The 23,643-nt window shown below is 39.8% G+C and overlaps 1 protein-coding gene across 1 annotated transcript in view; it reads right to left on the bottom strand.

Annotated features, from left to right (window-relative positions):
* Nucleotides 1-23,042, bottom strand: part of PHLPP1 (PH domain and leucine rich repeat protein phosphatase 1) — a 221,752-nt gene extending 198,710 nt beyond the window's left edge. Inside the window, exon 1 of the mRNA XM_012556372.2 lies at nt 22,747-23,042. Coding sequence (XP_012411826.1) covers nt 22,747-22,786 — 40 coding nt within the window. The 5' untranslated portion in view covers nt 22,787-23,042. The remainder of the gene's footprint in view (nt 1-22,746) is intronic.
* Between the last annotated feature and the right edge of the window lie 601 nt (nt 23,043-23,643).

Below are 23,643 nucleotides of genomic sequence, written 5' to 3'. Positions count from 1 at the left end.
TTGATTTTCCATAATAAAGAAAAACTCCTGAAAAAAGTCTGAAGGTTGTTTACCTCCTTTCTGCTTACTATCATCTGATCTCATCAAAAGTATGGGAATGATTCAAAGGATAAAGAAGACCGAGGCAGGGAAAAAGAAGAACAGAAAGTAATAGCTTCAATAATAACTATAAGGAAACTAAATAACCTACCCCTTAACTTAAAAATAACTGAATTTGTGCACAAATGACCCCAGCACCTCTCTTGTTTATGGATAAAAAGTATAAAAAAAAAAATTTAAAAGAACCCTAGGCAGGTATTTATTTAATGTCTCCCTAAGAAGACATTAAAAGTGTGATGCTGTGTTCCAGCTTCATTAAAATGGAAGTCAGTTACTAAAGTGCCTAGAAAACATACTGTATTGGTGTTTTTTTATTTCCTCAATTAAACATGCTTGATGTTCAACACTATTATTGCCGGGGGTGAGTTAGGGGAAGTGAGAGTATACAAAACGGCATGTGTACATACTCATTCAATGAGAGGTACTAGTTTTTCTTTTCTAAGAAATAGAAAATGCGTGTACTGGGGTTTGGAAACCCTGGTGGCGTAGCAGTTAAGAACTACAGCTGCTAACCAAAAGATTGGCGATTCACATCCACCAGCCGCTCCTTGGCAACTCTATGGGTCAGTTCTACTCTGTCCTATTGGGTCACTATGAGTCAGAATCGACTCGATGGCATTGGGTTTTACAGGGGGTGGGGCACAAAGTGGTAAAACAGAGTCTCCTGGCCTAATTAACAAGAGGCCAGTAAAAAAGGCTGTGTCTTTTATTTTCAGACTGTGGTCCTGTATAATTTGAGAACATCTTGGGGTCTCCAAGTGTGCAGTCAGTGTAGCTGGGTAAGGAACTAGGTTGCTAGAGAAAGCAAGAAAGGTAAAGAAAGTCATATACAAGAGTACATATAGGAAGACAGAAAAGTGGTTTTTCTTAGCATGTCCAGAATAGAGAGCTTAGCAGATGTAGAAAAGACGAGAAGTTCCTTTCACCCTCCCTTTATCCTGCCTACGGATAAAAGGACTTTGTAAAAGGATAGTCATGGCCCCTGCCCTTGAAAAACACAAATCTAAAGAATATGTCTGATAATTCAATGGAATAGTTTATTAGTATTCTTAAAATCAATTCCAAAACACTGTGTTGTAAGAACCTTGCCACCAGACATAACAGAGAATATATGTCCACCTATTTTGCATTTAATTTAAAAAAAAACTATGATGACCAAAGCCCTCTGCAGGCAGAATCTGGCCTCAGACCACTCACACCTATGATCTGACCCTGCCTCCCTCTCCAGCCTGATGCTCTCTATCTCACTCACTACATGGCACTCACACCGGTCCTTCCTCTAGGTCCTTAAACATGCTAGGTCCCTCCCTATCTCAGAGTCTTCACACACACTGTTCCTCCACCTGGAACACTCTTCCATGCACCCTATACCCCAAACGCCCTCAACTACTATTCATCCTGCAGGTCTCAGCTTAAATGTCACTTCTGGACAGAGAACCTTATAAGGACTCACAGCATACGATACTTTCCCTTAGCTGCACATATCACAATGATAATTAAATAATTATCTGCATACATGCTTGTTGGATAAGCCTCCTCCTTACACTGTGAATTCAGAGGCAGGGACCATGTCTGCCTCGTTAAAAACTGGCACACAGTAGGCACAAATTTCAAGAAATATCTGTAAGAAAGGAAGGAGGGAGAATGGTCAATGTCTTTGTCTCACTCTGCTTTTCATGATAATCTCCGTCCTTATGCAACTGAAGCTTAAACTTAAGCTTCTGAAAAGGCAGAAGATCTGTCCAACTCATCTATCTCTCCAACCTCCAAAGTGCTTTATACCTCAGATAGCACATAGTCCACAATTGTTTGAATTGACTAAGCAGGTTAGAAAAGAGACAGCATCATATGTTAAAAAAAAAGAAAGAAAAGAAAAAAGTTTCCATTACACCGATCGTTGACTTTTGAACATCAACAAAATTTTGTGCCAACAATTGCCAGCCCAATAAATATGAGGTTCCTGAGCAAGTAAAAAACAAAAACCTTCTACTGCCGTTCCACGAGGCCCTCCAAAATCAAGAGCGACAGTCGTTTTTTGTGTTTCTTCCTCAATAGTATAACTGTTTGGAAATTCAGATGTCAGATATGAATGAAGAATACCGTTAGCAATTATGGTTCTCTCTCAAGAGTTTCTTTCCTATTTCCTAAAACAGCTTTATTAAAAATTTACAGAAACCAACTTTCCAACTGAAATAGCCAGATGATTCAGAAACTTCAGTAAATATTTGAGCAATTATATTAAGAACAGAAATAATGTATTATACTAGCTTTTTATTTGTTTCAATAACTACAATTTGAAATCAGCACCTAATCCAGTACTCAGTACAAAACAGAAATTCAATGCTTACATCTGTGAGAAGAAAAATGATAGGTCTGCATGGTTTCTTAATAGTATGTATTATTTAACAACAATTGCCTGCTATACAATCTAGTTTATATCTATCTACATTTACAATTCATCATGTCTTCAGGATCATTTCATAATCAGATTCAAGCCACAGGTCACTGTGGCAATCTAGGAATGGAAAATGCATTTTTCATAGCCCCCTCTTATCTCTGTAAGTATAGTCAACAGGTCATGAGAAAGAAATGAACTGTCTCAGAAGTTTTATTACTCTGTAAGTGATTTCCTGAACAGAAAGAAAACACGGTATAATCAGAGACACAATCCCAGCTTTGTCATTTACTAGCTGCAACTTCCCTGATGTTTTTTGACCATCAGGTCTCCCTACCTCTCCCCCACCCTCACACACATTCAGAGATTAGGGGAGGGATCTAAAACCATGCTATCAAAACAAACCTACCCAGTGCAAGCATTGCCAAACCTGTAAAACCAGGTTTGACAATCAGCTCCTCTGCCTCTAGTTACTATCCCCGCCCTTGCAGTGCAGTAAGGTGCTTTAGAATAGCTGGAGGAAGACCCACCCCTACAGGGAACATACAGAGTCACAATTCCCAAAAGATACTACAGATATGATTAGTTGGTTATTAACTCAAGAAAGAGCATACTCAAATAAATACTGAGACTCAGTTTTTCTTCTAAGAAAATTGAGACTAATTGGTCAAAACTCCCAGCTTCCTGATATGTCACTGAAAAGAACCTTCATAACAGCCTCAGGGAAATAGGTGGCCCTGTTCCCACCCATAGTTAACATGATGTTCATGATTCTACGCCCTCTTATTTCTTCCAGGACTTTCCTTCATTTAGTTTTTCCCTCTCCATTCATCTGTCATCCTTAGGCCCTTCCTCCCTCTCTTTCCTTTCAGGATAGAAACAATGTTCATGTTTCTTCCTCCTGGACCATTTCTGGAGCCCTGGTGGCAAACTGGTTAAGAGCTGGACTGCTAATCAAAAGGTCAGGAGTTCAAATCCACCAGTCACTCCTTGGAAACCCTATGGGGCAGTTCTACTCTGTCCTGTAGGGTCACTAGGAGTTAGAATTGACTCGACAGCTATTAGGTTTTTTTTTTTTTTTTAATACAGAGGTACAAATTATTCAGTAAAGCACACAACCATAGGGTATAGTTCAATAAATGTTTATGCATATACCCAGGAAACTAAAACCTAGATCAATGCCAAGAACATTATCAACACCAGAAGTCTCCTTCACCATGCCCCTTTCCATCAATAGGCCACTGAAAGGTAACCATTATAATGATCTATCACCAAAGATTAGCTTTGCATGTTAACTGACCTTCACATAAATATAATCATATGATGTCTCTTTTGTGTCTAAATTCTTTCGCTCAAAATTACCCACTGCTGCTTTTTAAATACAGGCGTTCCTTAGAGTTGTTTCCTCAACCCTCTCCTCGCTCTACCCGCTCTTTCGAATAATTTCATTCAACCCAAAGGCTTCAACTACTACCTAAACATAGATGATCCCCAAGCTTTAGACACACCTGGATGTCCTTTAGGCACCTCAAACTTAACACATCCAAAATCGAACTCATCAACTTTCTCCCCATGCCAAAAGCCAATTCCTGTTGGTTAATGGGATTACAGCCACCCAAACTAGAAACCTCCAAGTCATTTTGACATAGAACACCCGTACAGAGTGCCTGACATGGAAGGCATACTCAAACTTGTTCAATGAATGAACCTAAATCCTGAACTACTCCATCTCACCCCACATATAATCATTCAATAAGATCCAACAATTACAGCCTAAACAACTCTCGTATGTCCAAAGCTCATCATCTGCTCTGGCCTAGTCTAGATCTTCCTCATCCAGCTCAAAGGTAGCTCCCTGGTCCTCCTGCCAGGAATGTCCCATCCCATCCACTTCTACTACTGGACTTCTCTTTCTAATCTTTAAAAATATCTCCCACCCCCAACTGCAGCAAAGTTGATCACAACTGCATTGTACAAACCTCAAAAACAGCACACCCTGTATTACAATTCTTTCTCCCCTACTAGGCTGCACTCCATAAGGTAAGGGTAACACACTATTCTTTCTTTGGATCTCCAGCACCTACCAGAGTGCTTTAGCACATAGAAAGTCAATAAATGCTTGTCAAAGCTCAACACTAAGGCCGTCTCCCAATCTCCAGTACTCCCCTCTCCAATCCAGCCTCCAGATGGCTGCCAGTAAACTCCCTACAATACAAATTTAATCATGTCACTCCCCACTATAAAATGCCCCCTAGCTCCCCACTGTTTACGGGATCAAGTCCTTAGAAAATGCGGCCTTTCATGATCTGGCCCCAGCTTCCTTTTTAGTCTCATCTACTACCACTTTTAGTCCCATCACTTAACACTTTACCACTCCCCATCCCCCATCATTACATACACACACACACACACACACACACACACACACACACGCGCGCGCGCGCGCACGTGCCCTTTCATTCATGTTTTACTACCTAGCATTCCCCTCTCAGCACTGTTAGCTCCCCTTTCACAGGAAGCCTTTCTAGAGCATTCCACCTCCAGGGAGAGTTGGTTCATCAGGCTTTTGGGTTCCCTTGGCACTCCATCAAGGCATTTCAAGTTTTATTATAATTGTTTATTTACGTAATTTTCCCTCACACAGGACAGTCTCGACATTCAAAAGGCATATATCCTGAGAGCTTCATAAATTTAATAAAAACTCTTTTTAGACCTTTTTACATTTGTCAATAGCCACAACCAGCACCAGCATTTAGTCTGAGTGTGAAAAGAATAGTTCTTACAGGAAAACCAAGTAAATAAATAATGTTTACATCACCTTCCTGAAATTTACCACACACGCTAACCTGTAGAAAGCAATAAAGCTCCACTGAGATTTGGAAGCTGGGTGGTCAGCCAAGTTCATTTATTAGCTAAATGGATGCCTACAGTCAGCTTAATATGTATTACCATTTCATATACATGATCAGCAAAATCAGTCCCCCTATGTTAAACTTGTAAATAAGAAGAGCAAGAGACACATCTTCATTTATTATTGTATCCCAACTCCTAACTGCAGTACCTGGTCCTCAAAGTTTACTGAATTAATTAGTGACATCCCCTGCACAGCCTCTTGCTTCTTATTTTTGTGAACTGACCCACAATTCTGCCATTACCCAAGTTGAAAACTTGTCATCCTTGAGTGTCTAGGTCCAAAACAGTCAATTAGCTACTGATAACTTCTACACCTGTCTCCTTTTCTCCTTCCCACTGCTCTAGTTCATGCCCTGGTATCTTACCGGAACCCCACAAGTGCCTATGGGTTTCCCTCCTCCAACTCCTAATCTCTTTCACTCCCAACTCATACAACACTAACAAAAAAAAAAAAAAAAAAAAAACCCCAAACCCATTGCCATCGAGTGGATTCCGACTCATAATGATCCTATAGGACAGAGTAGAATGGCCTCACAGGGTTTCCAAGGCTGTAATCTTCACAGAAGCAGTCTGCCATATGTTTCTCCCACGGAGCAGCTGGTGGGTTCTTACCGCTGTCCTTTCAGTTCGCAACTGAGCTCTTAACCACCGCGCTGCCAGGACTCCTTCATACAACACTAGTGGTTCTCAAACTTGTCTCCTACATACAACTCACCTGAGGATCTTGTTAAAATGCAGATGATTCAGTAAACGGAAGGTGGGGCTGAGATTCCGCATTTCTAACTAGCTCCCAGGAGACACTGATGCTGGTCCATAGACTTCATTTTAAGAAGCAAGGCTGACACAATCCTGTCCTGGAATAAAGTGCCTAACAAGCAGAGGCCAGAGGATATTCTATCAGGAATAGGTGAGTGCAGATTTCAACACTAGGTAAGAAACTGGACTACACGCCCTCGAAGGTCCCCTCAGATGCTAAGATTCTATGCCCTCCCAGGGATATCCAGGAGGTTGCCACCCATTTTACACACCCATGAAACCTGGCAAAGCTGTAATCTAGCAGGTATTACTTCAATTACTGCATTCACCAGGTTCTAAACTAGTACTAACTATTTACAGGCAACTTTGGTTTAGTCTATTCTAATATTACAGATGTTTCTAAAATATAAAGAAGATACTGTACAAGTGTAGTTGTGCTTATGATAGTACTTGAAAAATAAGTGAATTCTATTACTTCCCTTTACCCATCAGCATTATCCGGAGAGCAAAGCCAGCTGGGTTAATCTGTCAGTTTCTCAGTACCAAGAGGGCTGTCAATCATTTTGTTTTGTTTTGTTGAGGCGGGTGGGTGCTTATATACATCTATGGAAGCACGAAGCAATGACAGCCACCAATTCTTTATTAGCCACTAAAAGCTGGAAACAAAACAAGCATTCAGACTGGACTAACTAGGAGACAGTTCCTACTCTCAGAAGTGGAACTTTTGTTTGGTGTTTTCAGAATCACATTATGCTCTTAAGCAGTTCCAAGATATCTGTTTACAGAACTTTTGTTTGTCATTAGCTTCATGTATTTATTCATCAATGAGACAATACCATTCAGATTTTGGTTAAAACCACCAACTCCCTCTTATGACTTGGTTACAGAACAAGAGATCATTGTGCTTCTGCTTGATAATCACAATGGCCAATAACTATTCTCCTTAGGATTACACTGCCGATAAACATTTCTGCTAAAATTCCATACCCTTCCCCCCACGCCCCGCCCCCGTGAACATCAGCTTGTCAGGTGCAGCTCTGCTCTAATGAGTTAACTGAGGTCTCTGCAAAAAACTTGTCATAGATGGCAAAAAGGTGCTAATGATGGTAGAAAATACATATTGGCAGGTAATTAACCTGAACGGTGATTAGTCTGAATTAGAAGCATTTTCATTTGAATTAGAAGCATGACTCATTTTAGTCAGACAGGACCTGAGCTAAGTTTTTTTTAACACCATGTTTGTTATAATTTTAAAACTAACATAAAAAGCAAAATGAAGATCTTTTTCCAGTGTTGTTATCCATATTACTACATGAGCCAATATTCCACAGAGCCATCTGCCATCCACCTAAGACAAAAATAATTTATAATAGGCCATTGGTACAGACTTAACTCGTCATGTGGGTAGTACAGGTTTTACAGCCATGGGTAAACGAGCTAAAAAGATGGCTTACATGAACACTTAAAACTTGCACTTCTTTCTAGTCCGCACAAGAAATTTAAACGAAAATTCCTTCATTCTTGAAGACCCAGACAGCAGACGGTCAAGGTTAAGAACAAGCCCTGGTCATAAGCAATTCATCATCTTACAAATTTTACATTAATGAGGTGTATATAAGACACTAAAGGGGCCCTGGTGGCACAGTGGTTAAACTGTTCAGCTGCTAATCAAAAGGTCAGTGGTTCTAACCCACCAGTCACTCCACGCAAGAAAGATGCAGCAGTCGGCTCCCCTAAGATTACAGCCTTGGAAACTCTGTCCTACAGGGTCGCTATGAGTTGGAATCAACTCAATGGCAATGGGGATAGAAGACACTAAATCTGCCTTCAGAAGATAAACACAGCATGTCCCAGAAATCCCATAAAACCCATAGGAAAACAAAACCTCACGGGCCTAAAAAGGGAATAAAAGCGTGTGTTTCAAGTACACTTAAGGCCCGTTGCCAGGCTTCAGTACAACCTTGTGCATGTGCACATTTGCACTGTCTTTAAAAAATATATACTAATATTTGCTTAACCCAGTACTTGGAAACCCTGGTGGTGTAGTGTAGTGGTTAAGAGTTCGCCTGCTAACCAAAAGGTCGGCAGCTTAAAAAAAAGAATTAAATTTTAAAAAAAAAAGGTCGGCAGTTTGAATCCACCAGGTGCTCCTTGGGAACCCTATGGAGCAGTTCTACTCTGTCCTATAGGGTAGCTATGAGTCGGAATTGACTCAACGGCAACGGGTTTGGTTTTTGGTTTTGGTTTAACCCAAAACTTAGATCTTCAACAAACTATGATACCAAATGGAGTCCAAAATGATTCAAGTGGATAAAAAGGCCCAGATGCCTAGATATAGAAGGATACTTGGTAAAACTTAAGGATTACACTGGAATTACTAAGCACATTCTGACTGGAACTTGACCCAGTAAATTACAGTTGTTCCTCAAACAATTCAGGATCCTAGGATTATGACAGCAGTCTACTCCTGGTCCTTCATGACTTGGCTCAAGGGCTCAAGCCTTCTGGAGATGCGCATGGCGTGAGTTGGAGCCTCTCTACTTTTCTGCTACTACAGTAACCTGAAAATACTCTGCCTCTTTTAGAACATTTTTCACATTGGATCATAAATGTTGGCCTCCTTGTTAGTTTCTACAAACACGCCCTCAAATCTATAAATACAGGCATACCTCGTTTTATGGCACTTAGCTTTATTGTGCTTCACAGATACTGCATTTTTTACAAATTGAAGGTTTGTGGCAATCCTGCATCGAGCAAGTCTAACGGTGCCATTTTTCCAACAGTATGTGCTCCCTTCATGTCTCTGTGTCACATTTTGGTAATTCTCTCAATATTTCAAACTTTTTCATTACCATTATATCTGTTACAGGGATCTGTGATCAGTGATCTTTGATGCTACTAATGTAATTGTTTTGGGGCTCCACGAACCACACATATGTAAGAAGGTGAACTTAATTCATAAATGTGTGTGCCTGACTGCTCCACCAATCGGCCGTTCCCCCATCTCTCTTCCTCTCCTCAGGCCTCCCTATTCCCTGAGACACAACAATATCGAAATCAGGCCAATTAATAACCTTACAGTGGCCTCTAAGTGTTCAAATGAAAGGAGTGGCACACCTCTCACTTTAAATCAAAAGCTAGAAATGATTCAGCTTAGAGAGAAAGGCATGTCAAAAGCCCAGAAAGGCAGAAAGCTAGGCCTCTTGCAGCAAACAGCCAAATTGTGACTATAAAAGAAAAGCTCTTGAAGGAAATTAAAAGTGCTACTCCAGTAAACATACGAATGACAAGAAAGCCTTACTGCTGATATGGAGAAAGTCTGGACAGAAGATCAAACCAGCCACAACATTCCCTTAAGCCAAAGCCTAATCCAGAGCAAGGCCCTAACTCCTCCATTCTGCTGAGAGAGGTAAGGAAGGGGCAGAAGAAAAGTTTGAAGCTAGCAGAGAGGTTGGTTCACGTGGTTTAGGGAAACAAGCCATCTCCATAACATAAAAGTGCAACGTGAAGCAACAAGTGCTGGTGTAGAAGCTGCAGCAAGTTATCCAGAACACCTAGCTAAGATAATTGATGAAGGTGGCTACACTAAACAACAGATTTCAGTGCAGACGAAATAGCCTTATATTAGAAGAAGATGCCATCAAGGACTGTGATAGCTAGAGAGGAGAAGTCAATGCCTGTCTTCAAAGCTTCAAAGGACAGGCTGAATCTTGTTAGGGGCTAATGCAGCTGATGACTTTAAACTGAAACCAATGCTCATTTACCATTCCAAAAATCCTAGGGCCCTTAAGAATTATGCTAAATCTACTCTGTCCGTGCTCCCTAAATGGAGCAACAAAGCCTAGATTACGGCACATCTGTTTATAACGTTGTTTACTGAATATTTTAAGCCCACTGTTGAGACCTACTGCTCAGAAAAAAAGATTCCTTTCAAAGTGTTACTGCTCATTGACAATGCACCTAGTCACCCAAGAGCTCTGATGGAGATGTACAAGGAGATTAATGTTGTTTTCATGACTGCTAATACAACGTCCAGAACCCATGGATCAAGGAGTAATTTCGACTTTCAAGTCTTATTATTTAAGAAATATATTTCATAAGGCTATAGCTGCCATAGACAGTGATTCCTCTGATGGATCTGGGCAAAGTAAATTGAAAACTTTCTGGAAAGGATTCACCATTCTAGATGCCATTAGAACATTCATGATTCATGGGAGGAGGTCAAAATATCAACATTAACAGGAGTTTGGAAGAAGTTGATTCCAACCCTGATGCGTGACTTTGAGGGGTTCAAGACTATAGTGGAGGAAGTAACTACAGATATGCTGGAAATAGCAAGAGAACTAGAATTAGAAATGGAGGCTGAAGATGTGACTGAATTGCTGCGATCTCATAAGACTAACAGATGAGGAGTTGCTTCTTATGGATGAGCAAAGAAAGTGGTTTCTTGACATGGAATCTAGTCCTGGTGAAGATGCTGTGAACACTGTTGAAATGACAACAAAGGATTTGGAATATTACATAAACTTGGTTGATAAAGCAGCAGCAGGGTTTGAGAGGATTGACTCCAATTTTGAAAGAAGTTCTATTGTAGGTAAAATGCTATCAAACAGCATCACATGCTACAGAGAAAGCTTTCATGAAAGAAGAGTCAATCGATGCGGCAAATTTCACTGTTGTCCTATTTTAAGAAATTGCCACAGCCACTCCAACCTTCAGCAACCACCACCCTGATCAGTCAGCAGCCATCAACACTGAGGTAAGACTCTCCACCAGCAAAAAGACTATGACTCACTGAAGGCTCAGATGATGGTTAGCATTTTTTTTAGCAGTAGTTATTTTTTAATTAAGGCATGTACACTGGGTTTTTAGACAGAGTGCCATTGCACACTTAAAAGACTACAGTATAGTTAGTGTAAACATAACTTTTATATGTACTGGGAAAGCAAAAAATTTGTGTGACTTGCTTTATTGCGGTATTTGCTTTTTTGTGGTGGTCTGGGACCAAACCTGCAATATCTCTGAGATATGACTGTACTTCAAGGGACCCTATAAAATTAGTCATTTTTTTAATCAAAAGCACTTTGACACAGTAGATACAGTAATTAGTGGATGAACAAAAGAAAGTATACAGTCTGCCTGTGTACTGAGCATGAGTGCCCAACAACAGTATATCCCATCTTCCTTAATGAGCCCTAATTAACGCTAATTAACATCTGTGGGAATTTACTATTGCTAAAAATAATACATTACATTTGTATAGCATCTCACAGTTTACAAAGCACTTCCACACACATCATCAAATCTGAACCTCACCAAGTTCTTTAAGACAGATTTTTTTTAATCACTTTTTCTTTCTCTCTTTCTAATAAATGAAGTTTAGGGAGGTTAAAGGATTTTTTTCCAGGTCTCACATCAAGTAAATCAGCAGCCCACACTCAAATGTAGGTTTCCAGTTCCTCAATCAGTGGTCTTTCCACCCTAAGAAAGACTGGGGATATATTATAAAGTACTACTAGGGCTTGATCTGAAACCACTAGTACTGTTGTTTAGGCACTTTCATTCAGTATCTCATTTGATGCTCTAACCACCTTGCACAGCAGGAAGGTATTATCTTTGTCTACAGATAAGGAAAGAATGAAGCAGAGAGCTCTGGGGTAAGTGGCACAATCAGAACTCAAGCCCAGGTCGGAATGAGTTCAAAGTCTGTGCTTGCCAAATGCCCATTAAGGCCCCACCCCAAACTACCACTCCAGCCACTGACAGATAACAAAGAATCCATAGAAAATAAGCATTTTTATATTCCAGAAGTAATGAGTTGCCATCCTAAAAGTAATGGTGACAGGTGGCTATTAGGAAATTAGGGAGTGAAAAGAAAGGTAGTGGTAACTCAGCTAAAGATTCTTCCCTTTCTCCCTATTTTTTCTCAACAAATTTAAAATAGCTACTAAACCTACACTACTCTACCTCATAAATTTTAATCCCCTACCTACTAGTTTAAAAAAAAAAAAAAAAAGACGAATGAGAATGAGGAGGAGGAGGAGAAAAAGAAGAAGAAAAGCATAAACTCTGGGGGAACATGGCATTTTAAATCAGTGAAGAAAGAACACATCCAATAAAAAGGGTTGGGATAATTTGTTCTTTCCTATTTCCCATCTTACTTAAACAATATATCGATTAAAGTTTTAAGCACAGAAAATAAAACTATAAAAATACCACAAGAAAACATGAGAGAACTTTTTTTTTAAATCTTGGAGTAGGAAGGCCTTCCCAAGCATGACACAGAATCCTGAATACCTAAAGGAAAAGACTGACATAAAAAATTGAAAACTTATACGTAGTGAAATATATCACAGTCATAGGTAAAAGTTTAATGAATAAAGAAAATATTATAACTCATAAAATAAAGCTAGTTTCTCTAAATATACTAAACAAAATGAATCTATAAATCAGTAGACAAACATCCTATAGAAAAATGGGCAAGGGATATGAACTGGTCATTCATAACAGAAATCAAATATTATGTGGGAAAAAGAAGCTCAGCCTAATGATCTAAGCACTGCAATGTTTTTTTAAATCTAGATTTTCCCAAGACTATTCACCCTCCCCAACCCCTTCCATCCATAAATACAACTACCATCTCCCATTATAGCCTGCCTCCATACTCAATGAAGAATATGTGTGTGCATGCATCATATACGGGCACGTGTGTATGTGTGTGTAAGGAAGAAAACGAAGCTACCAAATGTAGTAATGTTTACTTCTTCCTATGCAGACGAGCTCCTTTTTACACAAAACTGAACGTCAGCTGCACTCCCCAGCCATCCCCCTCTCTAAGAGACCATCAAGAGAAATTTACTCTTCTGTGCTTCATCATCTGGAGTAAATATTCTATATGCCAGCTGCAACGTATTCTTACCCCTTTGTACTTCTGCACTTTTTAAGCTCCTTTCCTCATGTTAAAAATGAACAGTAATCTTTGGGGAATTGACTCTGGAGATTAACTTCCATATAAGGGAAGCTAAAACTTTTGCTTAAGGTAAAGATTAAATTAAAATGGAACTTAATATAAAAGGAAATCTCTTTCTTACCCCTAGAGTTCACAAACTGTCTTTTTGCTAACAGGAGCAGGATATTTCTTTTCTTCTCTTGAAGGAAAAAGTATTCAAAGCAGTGAGAGATTGAGCTCCGTTGTTTTAAATTTTTTTAAATCACACAAAGGTAGAACTGTGTACGTGTACCTGAACAGTAAGTCACATACAATTAATTGTGAGATGACATCTTAAAAAAAAAGAATATAATGAATACTAAATCTTGTAACACTGTGTATGTCTGATAGGAATATTTTTCAAAATCTCTTCTTAAATTTTTCTCCTACATATTAAAAAAAAATTCAATGATTTTCCAACACTTCAATTTTCCAAACATTTCAACTTCCAAGCACTGGACAAACCACCACTGATCTTCTAGCACTGTACCTCTTCTTAGCCAACCATCTGTGTCAAAAGTTCTATCCTAAATCTCCCAAAAGGTAGCATCACTGATGAAATCTAATTTCCCCCGTGTAATTAAAATATCCAGCTGTTCCTTTAGAAGCCCTCCTCCCTTACAATCTGTCAAAGTAATATCTAACCTCTCAAAAGCACTGATTAGAATGAAAAGAAACTGGGAAAACCTTGAAGTAATACAGAAGTCAACAAATGAGTGATGCACACTAAATTTGTTTTTTAACTTTCATTTTGAAATACTAAATACAAGGGGGATCCAAAGATAGTAGGTATACAAGTGCACCGTGTGGGAAAAAGAACACTGGACAGATAATCAAAATCCTGGCTTTTATTCCTAATTCTTAGGCTAAACTGACTCTGTGATCTTGGACCAGGCACTCCATGGGCTTGTTTTCCTCATCAGTAAAAATGCAGATGTTTGGACTAAATCATCTCTACAGGATCCTAAACTCTATAATCTAATACAAATACCAGTACAAAAATTTCCTTTTCTTTAAGTGCTTTTTCTCCTACTGACTCTAAGCCAGGGTAGACAAGCAGATAGCTAGCTCACCGTTAATTAACGCCAAATAACCAGCAAATCTTGCATAACTGGATTCCTCTGGTACAGAGATGAAGCCCTGGAATGCAGTGGTTAAGAGCTCAGCTGCTAACCAAAAGGTGGGCAGTTCGAATCCACCAGCCACTCCTTGGAAACCCTATGGGGCAGTTCTATCTGTCCTATAGGGTCACTATGAGTCAGAATCAACTCCATGGCAATGGGTTTAATATAGAGTTGAGAGGCTGTGGTGGTTCAGTGATAGAATTTTCGCCTTTCATATGGGAGACCCAGGTTCCATTCCCAGCGAATGCACTTCAAGCATAGCCACCACTCATCTGTCAGTGGAGACTGGCATGTAGCTGTGATGCTGAATGGGCTTCAGTGAAGTTTGCAGACTAAGATAAACTAGGAAAAAAGGCCTGGCAATCTACTTCCAAAAATTCAGCCAATGAAAATCCTATGGATCACAATGGACTGAAAGGTTGTGCATGGAGTTCCCATGAGTTGGGGGCTAAGTAAGAGGACAGCTAACAACAATACAGAGCTGGAGTTCCTGAGTGGTGCAGTTAACAGGCTCAGTTGCTAACTGAAAGGTCTGGAGGTTGGAGGTTTGAGCCCGCCCAGAGGGACCTTGGAAGAAAGTCCTGGATATCTACTTCTGAAAAATCGGTCATTGAAAACCCTATGGAATACAGTTCTACTCTGACACACAACAGGTTTGGTTTGTTTGTTTTTTTTTAATACAGAGCTATCATTACATAAAACTTTATAAATTGGATTATGAAAATATCTTGCTTTATAAATCAATCTAAGAAAAGGATTTTACTTAGAAGAGGATATATTTCTTTAAATTCATCTCTAGCATTCAGATTTCTACTTTAGGGAGTAAGAGTGACAGATAGGATGACTCAAACAACATTATCTAATCTGTCATTAGTCTTAACCCGCACCAAAAAGGTGGCCCGCTTTTGTTGGCAGCCTTAGCCTGTCGTGTGTATATTGCATATTAGGTCCAAGCCCATTCCTTTCTCCATGAGAAAAGGCAGAGGATTTGACAGTTTTAAGCTCATTACAGGTCTCACAGAACTTAAAACAACTACAATCCTCAGCCTTTCTAATTCAAGGAACAGGCTCTCTAACAGAACAACAAAATGTTAAAAGAGATTTTAGACTTTACTCCAACCCTACTGTTTCATAGATGAGGAAATCAAAGCTCAGAGCAGGTTAAAATGAATGCCCAAAGTCATACCAAGTTTCCCAACTCCGAGACTAGTTTATTTAAACTGCAGTGCCATTTTCTCTCTATCAGAGTTGGAGATAAAAGGGCACAAATCTCTCCGAAAGTTCTGCTTTTGAAAAGAAAAAGGTTGCTTTCACCCAACCCCGACCCACCAGCCAAACTTAAAAACTGTAAGATGCAGCACCCATTCAAGCACTACAATAGTCAGATAAGCTTTCAAAATATGAGCTTGGAGACACAGGAAGACTCCTTAGGTATACTGTACTATGGAAAACAGTACAGTAAAGGTCAAACACCGGTCGTGTGTAACAAATTTCACTCTATGGACCATGTGTCAGGAATGAACTGATTGTAAAATCCAGATAATTATTAAATACACAGTAAAACTTGACAAAGTCGGAACCAGTGTTAAGGCAGAAACCTGTCAGAGAAGTGAACTCAAATATTTTCTACTAAAACACATGACAGAAAAGTGTTAAGACTGCACCTTGTCAAAGGTGGAAAACTTGCATGACCCGGAAAAACAAGACAGGCCCGTCAAGTTCCGGTTCTCACAAGTTTCACTGTACAATGAAAGTAAGTACAGATCATACTTTCTTTTGCTGTATTGAAAAACATGCTTGGCACTTGAAAAAAAAAGTCCAAAATGTTCTAACATGTTATTAACTGAGGTGGGTATATGAAAAGATTCATTCTTTAACTACTCTTCATAAGATAGATGAGTCATTAGAAACAGCAATAAATACAATTCTCTCCCTGCTTAAAAAGAATGGGCAGGAGGGAACTAAATAAAATCAAGCAATTCAAATTAATGTCAAACTTCAAATTTCTAACTCAATTTCTCACTCATTATTGAAGTAGGTCCAAAACTGAATTACTTCCAGTTTTATTCAGTCTTCAACTCAATGCTTTCACATAACCAGAAATAAGACTGCTTTTAACAAACTTCATTTGGGAAAATAAATGCCCAAAATTCTGGATTGTTTGTTTTTTGCTAAAGTGTTGACATTTATTAATAAAATATATAAAGTATTTCACCCCGTTTCCAATTAGAATTTCTAGGTTCCAAACTCAAGAGGCCACTAGACTTAGTACTCCTCAACAAGACACTTTATTCTATCATTAAATACATTTTACAACGTTTTGAAACAATCTCAAGCGTAAAAATACAACAGGGAAAACAATTACTTCAGCATGAATGTGGCACTGTGGGAAGGCTATGTGTTGTTTCAGTGAGCATACTGAAAGGTATACCAGGCCAATATATGATAAGACAACGTAACTATTCCCCTCTATAATCAAAGTATAAAAACATCTCATTAATCCAGTAACTTATTATGCTTGATTCCAAAGTACAATATTGCACAATTTGAAAGAGCCGCCATTCCACAGTTAACCAAATATCCTAATGTTCCTTAATCAACATATCATTCAAGTCTATTCTTTCCAGATCTCTGAGTTTAAATTTATCAACATTTTCTGAAGCCTCGATTTGAAGGTCCATACAAACCCAAACACAATCAGCCACACAGCCTTGGGTTATAAATACCTAACAAGTTTAAAGAATCCATGTGGCCATTTTTGTTTTGTTTTAATTACACTATCTTTAGAAAACCAAATATAAAAAAAGGCTTGCCCTAGAAGCACAGTGACATTAGGCCAGGTTCAAAACCCCTCATTACCAGTACTACACCAGATGTATGTGATTAAAGGGGTGGAGTGGGTTTTAGAAGGTGGGATTTAAAAAAAAAAAAGGCTTCATTTTCCCAGGCTGTTTCAGACGTTTTGATAACATCTCTTTCTCTTTTTCAAAATGCCAGGCGTCTCTAAATGAATAGCTTTTCTATTGAGTGGCTTCAGGATCTATCAATTTTCACAGTATAACAATTAAACCCTTCTCCTGTCCAGAGACTGAACTGGTTCAACCCTGGCACATAACAAAATCATTAAATCTAAGATGCCTCACTTGACAGATGTCTCATTACATTCATCTCAAAGTTCTGGTAAGAGATGCCTTTCAAACGGAAAAACACACACCCCTGTTAACTCTAAGAAAACTTTGGGAGAGAACTGCTCTCTCAAAATCCATGCAAAGCTCACTCGTGTGAAACAGAAGATATTAATAGTATGTAGCACATCTAAAATCTGCCATGGGAGAAATGCCTCTGTGTGTATGTGTGTTTAACACATCCCTGGGGATGCAAACAGGAGGGAAGTCTGAAGAGTCAAGGCACGCACCACCAGCTGCTTAACAAAATTCCACAAATTCAGTCCAACAAATGTTTAAACTAAAATGCCCAACTATTTTACTAAGCTTGGATCATACACAATGCCAACGAATGCTATGCTATCAATAAATCAAATACGAAATTCAGGATTCTAAAAAGAAGGAGAATGAGAACCAACAAAAACACCTTACACTTCAAAAAATAATATCTGGATAACCAATCGTTTGAGGTGGTTATTTAACAATCTTATAGCAACAAAAAGATACAGCTTTCAACCTGAAACGTTATACAAACTTATTTATACCTATACCATCTCCCTAAAATTATTTCAGTAAGCATGGGTACAAAAGACACACAATTTTAGGAATAACTGAAATTCAGGGAGAATAACTTACTCTCTATTTTTGTATAACATATGAATTATAAAAATTGTACAACAGCATGGAATAGCAATAAAGCACTATCAGTAACGTACAAATAAGTTATACTTTATAAGAAAAGATTTAAGCAAATAAGACCTTTCAGGATGAGTATTTTCAGTACTTTACCATACAACTAAGGCCATTTTTTAGAACTGAATTGTCACACCTCCGCACTCAAAAGTTACACACTTTTCAGATAAAGTGTTAATTCTCTACTTCCCAATCAAGATTTACAGTTTAACAAATGAGGCACGCTTGAAAAAGAGAAGAAACATTATACAAACTTTATTTCATATCAATGTAAATGCAAGTATAACTATTTGAAACCAGAACATTTAGGGCACTTTAGTACACCTTCTGTATTGCCTCCTTATAGCTGTCCACCTTGGTTCTTAGTTTTAAAGGCAGCACGATAAAAGTAGAACCATCCACATTTCACAAGGAATACCACTTTGGACTACAGGATAATATCATCTCATTAGCAAAAAAATACTGTATTTTCTGAATGCTTTTAACCAAGTGAAAGATTCAAGTGTAAATGAAATTCAGCTTCAATTCATGGAAAGTGATATGAATTGCAAAACAGAATATCCAAGCTCTCTGTTCCCAGCTCTACCAAGGGCTGAAAAACCAGACGAGTCAAGCCTCTGTGCATCAGTTTCTCCATCTGAAAAGAGGATTGACGCTGACTCCTCCCTAGTAATGCTTCTGAAAGGACAAATGAGATAATTTACACAAAAGCCCTTTAAGATTTTTGAACACAATAAAACCCAAGGTATTACAGATGTCACTAAACCTAGTTATATAAAGGAAACTAGGGCATGCACTTCACATCAAAAACCACAAAATACAGAATGTATAAAATATAAAAGAAAAAATAATTAAAACCCTTTGTCCTTAAAATTAAAAACACTATTCAAGCACACACTGGTGTCACATGTTCATACCACGTTACTCAATACTGCTGTAATTATAGTAATAAGAACCTGCTCATCAATATTACAGCTTAATGCTGAACGACCCTTTCTTGGTTTCCATACAGGAAACCACGTAAGGTTTGATCATTCCCAAAAGAGAAGAAACATGAGAGGGGTAACGAGATTGTTCTCCGACCAGTCCAAAGAGTCACACATAAAAATATCTTGTCCAGGACTCCCTAAGCACAGTTGATGTGTTTGCTCTCCATTCTGCCAACAACCCTCCTTTCTCATAATTAAAACCTGAACTAAAATAGTGAGGCCACAAGATCTAAAAATTAATAGAAAAAAGTCAAAAACTGCAAAAAACATAGTTGTTTAATACTGCCCTTCATGAATGACTAGACTCCCCAGGGAGTCCAAAACACAAGCTCACTAGTGTTTAAGAGTCCACACCTTACGTGAGGCAACCTAAACTCTTGAATTATTTTTTATCCTAAAACTTGAAATTACTCTTGCAGATAAAATTTAGGATGTCTGATTTTAAAAAGAAATTAGATGTTAACATACTTAATTAAAAAAATTAAATTTTTTCAAACTTTAAATCAGCTAAGAACATGGTTATTTGATAGGTGCAGTAACAGTTTTCAAGCTAAGTTTTCATCAACATCTCTGTAATTACCACCTTTTATCCAATGCCTGCCTTCAAGTTCATTAGAAACTTTCATTTTACTTTACCCATATAAATATTTAAATATTCAAAGCAGTCCACAAATGTCTTTCAAAGCCTTTAAAGAATAACTTGAGTCAGGTTAGAAATTCTAAAATTTAACTGAAAGATGACCCTCAAGAGAACGAAAGTTCTGTGCTGGACGAAAGCTTCCCCCCACCCCCCAAAAAAATGTAACTGACTAGATAAATTAGATAGACAGCTGATAATGAGCTCAATTTAAATACTGGAAAATATTCTAAAGGCTTCAAAGGCAACTAGTCTATCCTTAACTCCAACTACACATAACAAAAATACACACAACAAATTTAAGAAGTTATATAAGTAATCACAAAAGCAAACGGGATACAGAATTTTCTAACATTCTCTTAAAGAATGTCATCTAAAACAAATATTAATTATCCCCTTCCTAAGAAAAATTACTACCAAAATGTAACATTCTTCTGTTGGGGTGCCCGGCATTCCAATGGAGCATAGGGACAATTTCCAGGAATCTTCTCCAGCCTAGTGCAAACCTTCACTATATGCACAGTCCTGACAGTGTTCTCACAGTGGGTGAGACCACTTTATAACAAGGCCTTTTTGTTCTTCAATAACGAAACTTCCTTGTACAAGTTCCAATAAACTCACCATATGCTAAGTTTTGTTCTATGGCAAAATGAGTATTAATACATTTACTTTATCAATTTAGGCTTAAAGTAAGCTCAACTTTACATTAAAAGCAAGATGGGCAATTAGACATAACAATCAACCACCCTCCTTGTATGACACTAGTACACTGGCTTCATATTTAAGAATAAGTTGGACACTGTGTGTGACATCCCCATCTCATTAGTTATTATGAGTGTACACACAGACACACACACATATATATTTATGTTGTGACACAGAAATAGAGGATATACGTTCAGAATGAGTTAATAACTGCTCTTCATAAAGAGCAAAACAAAAAGATTAAAATGACCACATAAGAAATTTAAGATTTAAGCAGAAAGAACCCGTATCATTCTTAAATTGACATGTCAAAAAAAAAAAACAAACCACTGCATATCATCCACTCAGAATTATTTCCGAAACTCTGAAAGAGACAAGGGGAATCAAAGATTTAAATTTCATGAGTGTAACACCCAAAACCTTTCCCATGGATATTTTATTTATCAGGATCAACAAACATATCCAATCAGAAGCAAAACTTTTCAAGCTCTTTCCGCATAACATATGTCAAAATACTGTGTATTTAATACATTCCCTACTTTATTAATATTTCCTTCAATTTAAGAGTTTGGTCATAAGGGCACTTCTCATTCTCATGTTAACAAAATAATCATTCTCGTTTCAAGCGTGATTACAATTTAATGCTTTTGTAAAAGTAACAATATTTTACAAATTACCTGAGCTATGTACAGCTGTGGCTCCTACATGAAAAATCACCTATTTTTTGGGACATAAACTTTAAAAGGCATACCATCCAGCTGAGATATGATATTCAGATACTGCAAATGCTATTGTATTATGATTCGATTCTCTTCACAAGGCAAAAATCCAACGAAAATCCACTGAAGAATTTCAGAACAACTTCAATGAAACTTGAACGTCTCACCAGGAATGCTACAAGTCTTGCATATTTCAGCATGGGAGTAAAGATCTAGTCATTCAAACTGACTAACCTGGTACTAGGGCACAAGTTGGACCAAAAAAACACAAATTTGAAAGAATGGCTACAGCCTAATCAAGTTACAAGCATGATCATTTTTTTCACCATCACCTACACCCCAGAATAAGTAAAAGTGGAGATTTAATGCTCCCGATTTAATTTTGCTGTGCTAACTTGATTTTAAATTAAAATCCTTAATCACTAAGAGCATAATACTTCAATCCAAATAAAGGAAAGAATGCAAACAATTTACAAAGCTCAAATATAACAGCCAGGACCTATAGTTCCCTAATTTAGTGCCACCCAAGTCTTTAGCCCAAAGAGAAACTTTACATTGGCCACCCATAGTCAATAATTTTATCTGAGACTGCAAAAACAATAGGGAGGATTTTAGGTCATATTCCTATTGGGAACCCTACCGCAAGTCACAAAGAGCCCTGGTGGCACAGTGGTTAAAACGCTTGGCTGCTAACCGAAAGGCCAGTGGTTCGAACCCATCTTTCTCCGCGGAAAGATGTGGCAGTCGGCTTCCATAAGGATTACAGTCTTGGAAACCCTATGAAACAGTTCTACTCTGTCCTATAGGGTTGCTATAAGTTGGAAGGAGTTTGGCTTTGGGTTTATCGCAAGTCATATAGCAATGGTCAGTTCTGACTATAAAGACTAGGAAAAAAAAATGAGAGAAACACATAAAAGCTTTTTTGATACAAGAATAAAATCTGCAGCGTAAACTGAAATAAAGCAAAAATAAAATGGTGTTTAGAAGTATCACCAAAAAGGATCCTATTTGTTAGGTTTCTCATAAGGACTCCGGTAGGCAAACAAGCATGGCAGAGGGCAGAACAAGTGCACCAGTTGACAAAGAACAGCTGACGGCAGTGGATGCCCAGAGCGAGAATGGTAAACTGCCAACAGGCAGATGTCGGGAGGGTGTCCTAGAATATTTTTGCTTCTTCTGCCAGTTTATGTGCACTTACTGGTTTCCCTGAAATCCCAAACTGTCTCAACCTCAACATGCCCACGAGGAGAGGCCTCAAGGAAACACCTTTATTATGAAATGCTCTACTGTCTCTTTCAGATATATCTGCTTCCTGTACTTCCAGGTTACCTGCCACCTGCTCCACATACTTTCCAACCTCGGAGCCCTCAAGATTGACTCAAACTCACGGATTTAATGGCTCAACTCACACAGACTGTACTTGAAAGCTATAGAAAAGTGACAACAAAGACTCACCAGGACCTGCACGTCCCCTTGGTTTGGGCAAACAGCGGCGCATTTGGATCGTTTCTCGGTACATATCAGTGTTTACACCCCGCACATCCAAGCGCAGGTGATCCCTTACCTGCATAGAAGCGGATGAGGCAGCCGATCTCCGAGTCCATGCCTTCCTCCTGCACCCTCCACAACTCCCCGAATCCCAGCTGGAAGAGGTAGTCATTTTGGATCTGCAGTGGCTTCTCGTCCGCCTCCAGCCGCCGGGTGGTCTCTCCGTGGAGCTGCACGTACAGGGTGGGCGGCGGGGTCGCCTTCTCCGCGGCCGCCTTTTCCGCCCGAGGCCCGTCGCCGCCCCTCGCGGCCTTGGGCTGCAGCGGCGGCGGGGAGGACGTCGGGGACGAAGGCAGGGCGCAGGGCTCGGGCCCAGGCTGCGGAGAGCGGCAGCGGGGCGGGCCCGGGTCGGCCTCGAGCTCCTCGGACGACGACGAGGAGCCGCCGCCGCCGCTGGAGGGGTCCAGACGGTCGGACACGCTCTCGGCGCTGGGGCTCAGGCTGAAGCTTTCGTTGTCGGAGGCCGCGCTCGCGACCGCGCCGTCCACCGCGCCCCCCGAGGGCAGCGGCAGGCGGGAGGGGGGTGTGCGCGGCGGCTCGCTCCCCCGACCCAGCACCTTCAGCACGCCGGCGCCGCCCTTGTGGCCTGGCTGGAGCAGACGGGCGGCAACCTCTGCGGCCGTGGTGTCCAGCGTGCAGAGCACCGGGCGCAGGCCGGCGGCGGCCAGGTGGCGGTCGGAGACGTGCACGCAACCTCGCCGCAGCTGCTGCCTCACCCAGTCGCGGTCCGACGGCTGCAGCTGCAGCGCCTGCCGGTGCCTCATGAGCAGAGTCTTCCTGTCCAGGCTGCGGGTGCACAGCGACGCCGCGGCCGAGCAGGAGGCGGCCAGGCCGGCGACACCCGGCGAGCGCAAAGCGGCCACGGCCGACGACGAGGACGACGACGAGGCGGCGGCGGTGGACAGATTCCTCT

The sequence above is a fragment of the Trichechus manatus genome, unplaced genomic scaffold (assembly GCF_000243295.1).
Source record: "Trichechus manatus latirostris isolate Lorelei unplaced genomic scaffold, TriManLat1.0 scaffold00063, whole genome shotgun sequence".
Taxonomy (NCBI): domain Eukaryota; kingdom Metazoa; phylum Chordata; class Mammalia; order Sirenia; family Trichechidae; genus Trichechus; species Trichechus manatus.
Note: the sequence above shows the minus strand (reverse complement) of the source record. Positions and strands in the feature narration are given on the sequence as shown.